We start from the raw sequence: 13,826 nt of genomic DNA on the forward strand, positions 1-13,826 counted from the left end.
TTGTGAATACTATCGGTCAAAATTTGCAAAGTTGATTATTTTGTCCAGTAGTATCAATATCCTGTTAACTTCTCATTTTTCATCATGTTACTTTATCGAATAATGAATACTGTTACTTTTTAAAGAATAAGAACATTATCACGTTAGTAGGACAAAGTCCAAATTGAATTGGTTTCAAATGATGCAATCATTACGGAATAAGCAAGACTACAACAGTGCTTGTTCAATGATATATTTGTTGGATCTCTATCATTGATTTAACTTCGTTTCTTTTCCTTTTTCTGTGAAAATACTAATGTTTATTCACGTATTTATTTTGTATGTCAAACAATGGGAAGCAAATATAGATATTCCACAAAGCAAACTTGGATCAAAGTTCAATTGTAAAAATATTTGTTTAATTGATTCATGTACGACACATACAATATTCAAAGAGAAAAAATATTTCTCTCATTTAAATATGTGTAAGACAGATGTTACTACAATTTATGGTAGTAGTAAATTAATTGAAGGCTCTGGAAGAGCTACTATAACTCTGCCTAAAGGAACAATACTTATCATAGAGAATGTAATGTTCTCCTCCAAGTCCAAGGGAACTTGTTGAGTTTTAAAGATATCCGTCGAAATGGATATCATATTGAGACAATAGATGAGAATAATATTGAATATCTCATCATTACCAAGAATGTCTCTGGCCAAAAGAGGGTTATTGAGAAGTTTCAATCTTTATCTTGTGGCCTGTATTGGACAAGAATTAGTGCAATTGAGGCACATTCTACCGTAAACCAAAAGGTTATTGATTCCAATACTTTTGTACTTTGGCATGACCGATTGGGACACCCTGGATCAATTATGATGAGACGAATTATAAAAAACTCAAATGGGCATTCATTAAAGAATTTAAAGATTCTTTTAAATAATGAATTTTCTTGCACTTCTTGTTATCAAGGCAAGTTAATTAATAGACCATCACCAACAAAGGTTGGAATTGAGTCCCCTGCATTTTGGAACGTATACAAGGGGATATTTGTGGACCTATTCACCCACCTAGTGGGTCGTTTAGATATTTTATGGTCTTAATAGACGCATCTTCTAGATGGTCTCATGTGTGCCTATTGTCATGTCGCAACCTCGCGTTTGCAAAATTAATGGCACAAATAATTCGATTACGGGCACAATTTCTCGATAATCCAATTAAGTCTATTAAACTTGATAATGCTGCTGAGTTTTCATCCCAAGCATTTAACGATTATTGCTTATCAATTGGGATAAAAGTGGAACATCCGGTAACTCATGTTCACACTCAAAATGGTCTTGTAGAGTCTTTAATTAAACGTCTGCAATTGATAGCAAGACCATTACTCATGAAAACGAGGCTGCCCACTTCTGTTTGGGGTCATGCCATTTTGCATGCAGCAATGCTAGTTCGTCTCAGACCGACAAATTATCATAAATATTCCCCGTTGCAATTAGTTTTGGGTCATGAACGTAATATATCCCATTTAAGAATTTTTGGATGCGCAGTATATGTGCTTGTAGCGCCGCCATATCGCACCAAATTGAGTCCGCAAAGAAGGTTAGGAATATATGTTGGGTTTGAATCGCCCTCCATTATTCGCTATCTTGAAACATTAACGGGGGATTTATTCACTGCTCAATTTGCAGACTGTCGATTCGATGAGACACTTTTCCCAAAATTAGGGGGAGAAGTTGGTGAAACCAAACGGGAAATTTTGTGGAAAAATTCATCATTATCTCATCTTGATCCACGTGCCTCTATTTGTGAAAAAGAGGTGCAAAAGATTATCCATATGCAAAGAATAGCAAATCAAATGCCAGATGCATTTACGGATTTGAAAAGGATAACAAAATCACATATCCCTGCAGAGAATGTTCCAATCCGTATTGATGTCCCTGTTGGACAATCTTCTAGTGTCATAGCTAATGAGTCAAAAGCTCGCCTAAAATGTGGTAGACCATTAGGTTCTAAGGATCGAAATCCTAGAAAAAGGAAAACAAATGATCAAAATGACACTACGAAAGAATCTTATAAAGAAATCCATGATTTAATAAATTTCGAGATTCATGAGGAAACCACTGAGCCCGAGACTCAAGAAAATAAGGAACTATCAATAAATCCAATCGATATTGAGACAAATTTGAATTGAGTGGATATAGTGGTGGATTATGTCTTTGCATATAATGTTGCATCTAGCATTATGTAAGAAAGTGAGGATCTTGAACCTCAATCTGTTGGAGAATGTCGACAAAGACTTGATTGGCCAAAATGGCAAGAAGCAATCTAATTAGAATTGAATTCACTTGCAAAACGTGAAATTTTTGGGCCTGTAGTCCAAACACCTAATGGTGTTAAGCCTGTTGGCTATAAATGGGTTTTTGTACGCAAGGGAAATGAGAAAAATGAGGTACAAAGATATAAAGCATGCCTTGTTGCACAAGGATTTTTACAAAGGCCTGGTGTCGATTATGAAGAGACATATTCACCCGTTATGGATGCTATATTTCGTTATCTCATTAGTTTTGTTGTCCATGAAAAGCTTGACATGCATTTAATGGATGTGGTTACCGCTTACCTTTATGGCTCACTTGATAATGAGATATACACGAAAATTCCCGAGGGATTCAAAAAGCTTAAAGCAAATAATTCAAAGTCCCGGGAAATGTTTTCAATCAAATTGCAAAGATCGTTGTATGGTCTAAAGCAATCAGGACGAATGTGGTATAATCGTCTTAGTGAGTATTTATTAAAGGAAGACTATATAAATGATGTCATTTGCCCATGTGTTTTTATAAAGAAAACAACATCGGAATTTGTTGTACTTGCCATATATGTTGATGACATAAACCTTATTGGAACTCCTATAGAACTCCAAAAGGCAATTGATTATTTAAAGAAGGAATTCGAGATGAAAGATCTCGGAAAGCCAAAATTATGTCTTGGTTTGCAAATTGAACATTTGGTAACCGGAATTTTTATTCATCAATCTGCCTACATAGAAAAGGTATTGAAACGGATTTACATGGATGGATCACATTCATTAAGTACTCCGATGGTTGTTCGATCACTTGATGTGAATAAGGATCCATTCCGGCCTCAAGAAAAGAATGAAGAGCTACTTGGTCTTGAAGTACCATAGCTTAGTGCAATTGGTGCACTAATGTATCTTGCTAATACTACAAGGCCTGACATAACTTTTTCAGTTAATGTCTTAGCAAGATATAGCTCTGCTCCTACAAGGAGACATTGGAATGGAATCAAACACATATTGCGGTATCTAAAAGGGACTACCGATATGGGCTTATTTTATGACAGTAATTGCAGTTCCGATCTTGTTGGTTATGCTGATGCTGGGTATTTATCCGATCCATACAAGGCTCGATCTCAAACAGGTTATGTGTTTACCTATGGAGGCACTGCCATATCTTGGCGATCGACTAAGAAATCAATTGTGGCTACTTCATCTAAACATGCCGAGATAATTGCTATTCATGAAGCAAGTCGAGAGTGTGTGTGGTTGAGGTCTATAATACATCATATTCGAGACAAATGTGGTTTGAAATGTGACAAACTACCCACGATTTTGTATGAAGACAATGCAGCATGCATAGCTCAATTGAAGGGAGGATTCATAAAAGGAGATAGGACAAAACACATTTCACCAAAGTTATTTTTCACACATGATCTTCAAAAGAATGGTGATATCAAAGTGCAACAGATTCGTTCAAGTGATAATATGGCTGATTTGTTCACCAAGTCTCTACCGACGTCAACCTTCAAGAAGCTAATACACAAGATTGGGGTGCGAAGGCTCAAGGATGTGAAATGATGCTCTCATCAGGGGGAGTTTAATGCGCGTTGCACTCTTTTTCTCTTACAAGGTTTTGTCCCACTGGGTTTTCCTTGCAAGGTTTTTAACGAGGCAACCAAAGGGCGTATATTTAGATATGTGTACTCTTTTTCCTTTTCTAGATTTTTTTTCCCATTGGGTTTTATTTTAGTTAAGGTTTTAACGAGGCACATTACTTATTGAGTAGACATTCAAGGGGGAGTGTTATGAATAAGATTCTATTTAGAGTGAATGTCTATCTTGTAGAGAGTTTTACTTTGTGGCTAAGTCATTTTCCCCCTATAAATAGAGGGGTCTTACCCCATTGTAAATGATCCCAAAATTCAATAAGAATTTTCTCTCTCTTTCTCTGCAATATTGTTCTTCTACTTTTATTGTTTTATCATAGATACAAATTAATGACTTTTTTAAAAAAGGGAAAAATTAGGAAGAAGAGAAGAAGTAGGGCACTCCTTTAATTATCTATATCTATATCTATATTATATTAAAAGGAGAGTAGTTTGCCATGTGGTTAAGCCAAGTGACAAGCTAAAATGAATTAACTTGACAATTTTAAGACAACAAAAAAAAATTTGGGTTATAAATGGAAAAATATTTAATGAAAGTAGTAGTCCAAGATTTTCCGTAAATTGAATTTCATTCTTTAATTAATCAAAGCCAATTATTTTAACATTTAAACTAAAAATGTTCTCTTTTTGAGAATCTGTTGGACGTACACAAAGAGGGATGCAACTTTCAGTAAGCAAACAAATATACTATAACTATAGGTATCTTTAATTAAATTTGTGTATAATTCAGTTATGGTAGGTATCTTTTTTTGAGAAAGAATCAATTAGAATTTCGTTTTGTATCTTACACATTAATTTTAAGTTGAAATAATAATTCTATATTTAGTATAAACTTTGTATCTGACCTTATTTGCGAACAATATATATTATTATAGGTATCTTTAATTAAATTTTGTGTATAATTCAGTTGTGGTAGTTATTCTTTTTTAAGAAAGAAATAACTAAATAAACATTTTTTATTTATGAGTTTTGATATCTTTAATTAAAATTTGTGTATAATTCAATTATGGTAGGTATCCTTTTTTGAGAAAGAATCAATTAAAATTTTATTTTGTATCTTACATATTAATTTTAAGTTGAAATAATAATTCTATATTTAGTATAAGCTTTATATCGGACCTTATTTGCGAACAATATATATTATTATATGTATATTTAATTAAATTTTGTGTATAATTCAGTTATGGTAGTTATTCCTTTTTAAGAAAGAAATAATTAAATAAACATTTTTTATATATGAGTTTTGATATCTTTAATTAAATTTTGTGTATAATTCAATTATGGTAGGTATCCTTTTTTGAGAAAGAATCAATTAAAATTACGTTTTGTATCTTACACATTAATTTTAAGTTGAAATAATAATTCTATATTTAGTACAAGCTTTGTATCTGACCTTATTGCGAACAATATACATTATTATATGTATCTTTAATTAAATTTTGTGTATAATTCAGTTATGGTAAGTATTCTTTTTTAAGAAAGAAATAATTAAATAAATATTTTTTATTTTACATTTATATTATATTAAAGGAAATAGTATTAAAAAACTAACAAGAGGACAAATGAAAAAGACAAGAAAAATTAAGGTTTGGTGGTTAACCACAAAAAAACGTTGAAAATTTAAAAATGTCAAAAGCTAAAAAATGAAAGATTCGTAATGACAAAAAAAGAAAGAAATATTCGTATCATTTCTTCAGAATTCACACATACAAATTGATTTACACATGCCGTTTTTAAATATTAGAATTTTATATACTTAAAAATTTATTTACTATGATAGTCTTTCCTTATAAATCGTTATTTAAGCAACTTTTCTTTAGGATTGACTTCTCTACATTGCTTAGGATTTAGCTTCCACACAAACTTCTGCAAAAGTATGGATCCAAACTATAACTATATCAACGAAATATCGATGTCCAAAATGAGTTGGAATTTGAAGGTTCGTGTTATTAGATTATGGCACATTCCAGACTGTGAGAAACTAGAAAATTCTAATTCAGCTGAATTAATTATTCAAGATGAAAAGGTGCATACTTTTTTACATGTTGTTATTTTTTTCGAATTGTGATGTATTTTCTTTAACTTATGCGCCTTACTAACTTAAATTTCTTTCCACATTTTTTATTTTAGGGAGATCGAATTCATGCAACTATTGGAAGAGCTTTTATGCGTATTTTCAAAACAAAAATACATGAAATGAGATTGTACGTTATGAAAAACTTTGTAGTTGGACCAAACAATCTGAAAATTAAGACCAGCAAGCATAAATTGAAACTGACATTTGCTCATAGGACGAGTGTGGATGAAATTAGTGATCCACAGTTTAGTTTGAATATCTTCAACTTTAAGCCTTATGAGCATCTCAAAAATCAACTTGAGATTGATGAGAATGAACTTTCGGTAATTGTTTTACCTTTCACTATTTTTTGTTGAATGTTTTATCACCTTATTTATAACTATTCATTTAAATGTGGCAGCTGTCATAGGAGAAGTTATTGAGGATCATGAGTACGCTTGCAACCATGAATTGAATTATTTATAGATTCAATTACTATTATTTTCTCATTATTAATTTGTGTATTTGATATATAAGAGGAACAATATTTCAGCAATATTTTGGGGAGAATTTGTAGATGAAATCTTGCCCCACTTGGATGGATCACCCAATCAACGTGTCATAGTAGTTATGCAGCTCATAAGAGCTCACAAATTTCAAGGTACTCATATCATAATATTTATATTTGACTTCTATTTGTGTGTGTGTGTTTTTAAATTAAAGTTAATTTTATATGTAGGCAAATATTTTGTGCGTAATACTTGGCATTCCTCGAAGCTTTGGATTAATCCTGATCTTCCACAAGTTGCTGAATTTATATCCAGGTTTTTTATATATAATATTAAATTTATATATGTATTACATATTTTTTTAGCATATTTAGAACTAATACAAATTTAGATAAATGCAGATTAGGAAGTGGGCGTGAAGTTAACTTTAAGGGGATTAGTCAAATGAAACGACTCAACCGGTCGTTTTGAGCTTTTGTACTTTAATCGCTAGTTCTCGGGCATGACTTGCCCCGTGTAACGTATTATGACTGATGTAAATCGTTGGTTTTGGTTTTCAGGAAAAATCGGAATGAATTTGAAGAAACAGTCTCAGTTGAAAGCTTTGAATTTGAAAGGTTGAATAAGAGTTGACTTATTTTTATATGAGCTAGGATAAGAAATTTTATGATTTGGATAGTTTCGTTGGGTGATTTATGACTTAGAAGCGCGATCGAAATGCATTTTGAAAATCCGTGGAAGGATTTATCTTGAATTGGCAAAGTTAGTATTTTGGCGAATTCCGGTTGATAGGTGAGATTTTTATCCAAGGGTCGGAATGGAATTCCGATAGTTGCTGTAGCTTCGTTATGTCATTTTTGATGTGTGTGCAAAATTTCAGGTTATTCGGACATCGTTTGTTCGGGTTTTTGATCGAAAGTGTATTTCAGAAGTTTTTGAAAACTTAGGCTTGAATTCGATGAGTTTTGAATAATTTGATGTTGTTTGAGGTGTTTTGATGATTGGAACAGGTTTGAATGATGTTATAAATTATGTTGTCATGTTTGGTCGGGGTCTCATGAGGCTAGGATAAGTTTTGGAAGAGTTTTTGGAAGATTTTTGCCGTTTTGAGCATAAGCATGTAATAATCCAAAGGTCCATTTTTAGTTTTAGAGAACGAAATTTGATTTTGAGACTTCTGGAATTTTGATAATGAATTATAGGACTGATCTGAAAAGTTTGGTCTAATTTCATCAAGTCGCGATTGGGTTTTTGACACGAAACATGAGTTAATTATTTAACGAGCTAAATGGGTATTGAACTGAGCAAATGAGATCCGAATTGAGTTTCGACTGAAGGGCTATGTTCATATTATTATTTGTGACTTATAGGAACAAGAATCATCAAATTCCGAGTTCGTATGATGGAGTTAGAGCCTTTTTAGTGAAAAGAAAAGCTGCTGCAATTTTCTGGGCATTTTTTTGCATTTTTCGCACGTGTGCACAGTAACTGCACCTGCGTGAACAGTATCCGTGTATAGTACCATGCACAGTAAACATGAACAGTATCAGTGTACAGTCATATGAATAGTACCCCCATATACAGTACCATGAACAGTACCCATGAACAGTAAAATGCGTGAACAGTAACCGCAAAAATTTCTGGATAGTGTATGATTCGGGCAGTCCGAGAGTTTTCTCATTTTTGGAGCTATGGAGCTCGGATTGAAGCGATTTTCGAAGCAATTTTTACCATATGGATTGGGGTAAGTATTCTATATCCAAAAATGATTATATTTAATGATTCCATGGTTATTTTCATCAAAAATTAGTGAATCAAATGGAAGAAATTGGAGAAAATTTGTAAACTTTTCAAAAACGAAAATTCTAGATTTGGAGGCCGAATTGTTATCGGAATTTAGTAATTTTTATATGGTTGGACTCGTGGTTGAATGGGTTGTCGGATTTTGTGAGTTTCGTCGAATTCCGAAGCGTGGGCCCGGGGGCCGGGTTTGAGCAATTTCGGGATTTTGATGTTAAATTGGATATTTTCGAGTGGTCTTCGCTCCCTAGCATATTTTAATGATTATGTACTGATTGTGGCTAGATTTGGAGCATCCGGAGGTCGATTCGTGCGGGCGAGGCATCGCGGGCTAGATTTTGGACCGGATCGAGGTAAGTAATGATTGTAAATACTGTCCTAAGGGTTTGAAACCCCAGATTATACGTCGTTGTGTTACTTTGAGGTGACTTGCACGCTGGATGACGAGCGTGGGGTAGAGCACCGCTGGGTATTGTGACCTAATCCATCCCGAACGAATATTTTAATGCGTATTTGATAGTTAATTGTTTAACATTATTATATTTTTGGGTTGTATGCCATGTTAGGGTCTTGTGCCGACTTGTTGAGGGGGCATTTTTACTATCTTTCCTCATTCTATTTGTTTGAAAGCATATTCTCAGTCATGTTTTACCTGTTTACTGCTCAAATCTGGCTTTATCACTATGTTCTTAAAATGTGGAAATTGTTTTGGGTTGAGTTCCCTGTTTTACTGAGATAGACCGAGGGTCTGATTGTGAGATTGATGACTGAGATAGACTGAGAGTCTGATGGTGAGGTTAATGACTGAGAGAGGCCGAGTGCCTAGTTGTGAGGATTATATATCTATGGATCGGGCTACACGCCGAAACAATGTATATCTATATGTATATAGATCGGGCTGCACGCCGCAGCAATGTATATATATATGTATATGGATCGGGCTGCACACCGCAACGATACTTATATGGATCGGGTTGCGCGCCGCATCAATATAGCGCTTGGGCTGTAGGAGCCCCTCCGGAGTCTGCACACCCCCAGTGAGCGCAGTCGACTATTTATATGGATCGGGCTGTGCGCTACAGCGATGCATGGATCGGGCTGCACGCTGCAGCGGTTACTTTGATTTCAGTTATTGTGAGAGATATACGGATCGGGCTGCACGCTGGAGCGGTTACTATATGGTACCAATTGAGCGTGAATGCTGAGTGCGAGTACTGATTGGTAAGAGTTGAGTCACGAGTGACAGAGAGGCTAGCCTGAGGGGCGATAGATATATACATGCATATGAGTGATGTTTTTGCCTGAGAGGCCTGTTTATGGACTTATTGATTTCAATCCTCTTTAAAGTGAATTTCTATCGAATATGTTGATTTTATCGACTGTTTTCACTCATCTTTATATTGAGCCTCTGTCAAAAAGTTGAACAAATGTTTTAAAACAACTTTTATTTAAATTGGGGTTTATGAGATATTCAGAAATTAATCACTGATTTGGCATTGGTTATTTCCACTGAGATTTTTAAGTTATGAAGTGTTTATGATTACTGTTTTGCCTGAGGGGCTGTTTTACAAACTATGTTTTGCCCGAGGGGCCGATTATGGCTTTAATCTCTATTACTATCTTAAATGGTATTGAACCCCTACCGAAACTGCTGGAAAGTATATCAAAATGATTTTTACTAAAAGCTGGATTTTAAAAGGAAAGATTGATTCGTATTATGATTTGAAGGCCTGTTGTGTTTATTGAGCCTAACGTGAATGTGGATTCATTGTTTCCTACTGCTCAGCCTTTATTTACTCTTATTACTTACTGGGTTGGAGTACTCACATTATTCCCTGCACCTCGTGTGCAGATTCAGGTATATCGGAACCCGGTAGCGGGTGTTGATAGCTCAGCCGCGGAGTCAACAGAGTTAGCAAGGTGGCTGCATGACGTTCGTAGCACCGCTTCCTTCCCCTCATTGTTGTTACTGTATTTAGTACATTTTTAGACTTTTGTTGTATTCAGACCTTGATAGTTGCTCATGACTAGTGACACCCCGATATCGGGCTGGTATTTTATTTCGCACTGTTATTCCAGGATTTTATTATGAAACATTGTTTAATTTAAAGACTTAAAAATGACTCTCAATGCTTAAAGGGTTAAGGTGAGTGTTGTGTCGGCTGAACTTGTCTTCACAAGAGGCGCCATCACGACCGGGCCGGTTTGGGGTCGTGACAAGTTGAGTGCAGTACAGGTGCTGAGGCAATGCGACTGTAGCTCACAGGAATCCCACATCGGAAAACAGAGGGGGAGTCCTGGGCTATATTAGTAAGACTTGGACTTACATATGTATAGGCCTTTTCCCCAGGTGGACTAGGGGAGAACAAAACTGTGAGGGCGAGGCCCAAAGCAGACAATATATGCACAGTGTGGTCCGGGTCATTACAGTTGGTATCAAAGCCGACTCTCACCTAGTATGATGGGTGGGTACCCACAACGGGGACGTTGTGTTCCTGTTGGTGGGGTGAGTGCAGTACAGGTCCTGAGGCAATGGGACTGTAGCTCGCAGGAATCCCACATCGGAAAATAGAGGGGGAGTCCTGGGCTATATTAGTAAGACTTGAACTTACATGTGTATAGGCCTTTTCCCCAGTTGGACTGGGGGAGAAAAAAACCGTGAGGGCGAGGCCCAAAACGGACAATATATGCACAGTGTGGGCCGGGTCGTTACATCAAACAACTTCTCATCGTAGTTATTCTGTTTCTGAAGAACCGGCTGTTGGAAATGTGGAAGTTAAAAATATTGGAGAATTAATTGATTTCATGCAGGTAAGAAAAATGTTCTTTAGACAAACCATAACTAACAAATATAGATCTGTCATCTTATATAATATATTGGATTTCTTTTTTATAGGAAGGGCAAATCTGGACTGTTGCTAATGTAGTAAATTTAGAACTTGAAAAGGGATGGTCACATGTAGGGTGCAAAAAATGTTCAAAGAAAGTTGATAAAACTGGAAATAAATTTTACTGCAAGAAATGTGAACGTGTTGATCAGTCTGCTTTGAAAAGGTTTGACCGTAATCTATGCTTAATTAAAGATTATTAGAACATAAATTTAAGTTAAAAAGGTTTTTAACTTAAAGAAGTTATCAGATACAGGCTTCAGGTTCGAGTAATTGATGGAACTGGCTCTATTTGTTTGTTGCTTTGGGATCGTGAGGAAACAAAAGATGTTGAAAAGTCTGCTGATACCTTGAAAGAAGGTGTACTAGAGGTATGTTATTTTATTTCCATTGTTTCATATATTTTAGCACTTCTAATTCTAACATTGGTTTTAGACTTCTAGTGCTGCTTATGAGTGTTCTCATCCATTGGAGAAAAAGTGTTTATTCCAAGAATAACGTTGACTCCATCTAATGCGAGAATACCTTTTGTAATGACCTTTTGTAATGCGACAATACCTTTTGTAATGACTCCATCTAGGGGATTTTCATCATCAATGATAAGGTAAGCTAACCCACCTATATTGAGTTAAATATATCGATTTTGTGCGAATTTTAGCATGTAAATGGGTAGAAATTTGGAGGTTTGAGGAAAACCTAGAAAATTGATAATCTTGAATTTTGACCACGATTTTGGGTATGGAATTAAAAGAAAATCATATATTTGAGTTCGTGAGCTCATGGGTAAACCTTATCTTTGAAAAAAAATTTAGAATCCGGGCACGTGGGCCCGAGGGCAATTTTGTTAACTTTTCGATCGGAGTTAGAAATTGTTATAAATTGGAATGTAATGAGTAATTGAGCATATATTAATGGATTTGCATAATTATTGGCTAGTGTTGGAGCGTTGTGCATCAATTTGAGTCTTCGGAAGGGCGTGGAATGCTGGTTATGGATCTTCGGAGCGAGGTGACTCTCCTTTCTAACCTTGTAAGAGGGAATTATCCCCATAGGTGAGTTAATTAGTTATGTGCTCCTATTTGTGGGGGCTACGTACGCACGAGGTGACGAGAGTCCGTGCGTAGCTACTATTATGCTATTGTCCGGGTAGTCTAGGACCCAAAAACATGTTGTACTTGGATTATTTGTAAGCTTATTGACAACTTGAATTGCTTAAAACACATCGAATTGGTAAACGAATCTTAAACAGATTAAACTTCATTTTTTTTAAATCATTAAAAGAGAATTGACTTTTATTGGAATAAATATTTCCCGATAAACCCTTATTGGCTATTTGACTGTGTATATATGTGTGCCCGCGTCGTACGTATGATTCGCGAGCGGGGTATTTGTTTATTTAATGTTGATCGCGTCGCATGTATGATGCGCGAGCAGGGTAATAGATGCATCTATGGTTCGTACCGTTCGACCCTCGACAGTGCACATTTTACATTTCTATTGGATCGGGCCGTACGACCTCGGCATGATATGTGCATGCTTGTATTGCTTGCCTAAGAATGTTATGTGATAATATTTACCTTCCCTGGCCGGATATAGTTGTTAAGCATAATGAAAAATAGACTTTGGAAATCCGTACTTATTTGAGATGTTGTTTACCTGTTATCTGTTTTTTTTACGAGTTTATAATTGCTTTATAAAAATTCATGATTTCCTCACATTTTCACTATATTGTTATTGGACCACTAACAAATGTCAAAGTCGACCTCTCATCTCTACTTCTTCGAGATTAGACGGGATACTCATTGAGTACATGTTGTTTTCGTACTCATACTACACTTCTATGCATTTTTGTTGGATATGCATATGTATCTCTAGTGGCCTACTGGGCATAGCAGCATGGTTGATACGGAGACTTTGGTGAGATACACTTCTCAAGGTGACCCGCAGCCAGCAGAATCTCTTTCAGTTATCTGTATTTATTTTCTATCCAATATTGTATTCCGGACGGTTGTTGCATTTTATTTCCTTCTTAGTAAATGCTCATGCACTTGTGACACCGGGTTCTGGGATGATTATGGGGTATCTTGTATTTACTCCCAAACATTCTTTTATTTACATTGTAAAGATTGTCTTTTACTAGTAAAATTGAAGGAAAACCTTAGTTTTCAAAATTGTCAAAATAAGAACTTAATCAAGTAACTTGGTTGGCTTGCCTGACAGCAGTGTCCGGCGCCATCACGACCCGTAGTGGATTTTGGGTCGTGACAACATGGTATCAGAGCACTAGGTTCCCTTAGGTCTCACGAGTCATGAGCAAGTCTAGTAGAGTCTCGCGGACTGGTACTGAGACGTATATACTTATCTTCGGGAGGCTACAGGGATATTAGGAGTACTTCCCTTCTTGATTCCTCATCGTGCGATTTGATTCCTTGAGGCTTATGCCTTTGTTTCTTTCCTACTCAATCTTACGCGATACGAACCGCTTGTTGTAAATCGAGAAATAAAGAATTGTAATGGTACTACAGATGTAGTGCGGGGTGTTTCTCCCGGCATAGTTGATTAGACTAATATTATTGTCTTGTGGAAGGATATTCTATTGTTTCAGCTCAGTAGCGGTACTTCTGAGGGCTCTGAAG

General features: G+C 35.6%; 1 protein-coding gene across 1 annotated transcript; it reads left to right on the forward strand.

Moving 5' to 3' along the window:
- The first annotated feature begins 5,813 nt into the window (after nt 1–5,813).
- LOC104229835 (uncharacterized) lies at nt 5,814–11,688 on the forward strand. Its single transcript, XM_070152673.1, has 6 exons — nt 5,814–5,963; nt 6,068–6,337; nt 10,925–11,113; nt 11,199–11,356; nt 11,447–11,561; nt 11,626–11,688. The coding sequence occupies exons 1-6, from the start codon at nt 5,814–5,816 to the stop codon at nt 11,686–11,688; spliced, it is 945 nt and encodes a 314-aa protein (XP_070008774.1).
- Nucleotides 11,689–13,826: the final 2,138 nt, after the last annotated feature.

The sequence above is a fragment of the Nicotiana sylvestris genome, chromosome 1, assembly GCF_000393655.2.
Source record: "Nicotiana sylvestris chromosome 1, ASM39365v2, whole genome shotgun sequence".
In the NCBI taxonomy this organism is placed as follows: domain Eukaryota; kingdom Viridiplantae; phylum Streptophyta; class Magnoliopsida; order Solanales; family Solanaceae; genus Nicotiana; species Nicotiana sylvestris.

Bases quoted from the DNA above. Each gene is read 5' to 3' on its own strand.
- LOC104229835 (XM_070152673.1), top strand. From the start codon at position 5,814: ATGGATCCAAACTATAACTATATCAACGAAATATCGATGTCCAAAATG. The intron at 11,357-11,446 runs GTTTGACCGTAA...TATCAGATACAG, and splicing joins GATCAGTCTGCTTTGAAAAG to GCTTCAGGTTCGAGTAATTG. The intron at 11,562-11,625 runs GTATGTTATTTT...CATTGGTTTTAG, and splicing joins TGAAAGAAGGTGTACTAGAG to ACTTCTAGTGCTGCTTATGA.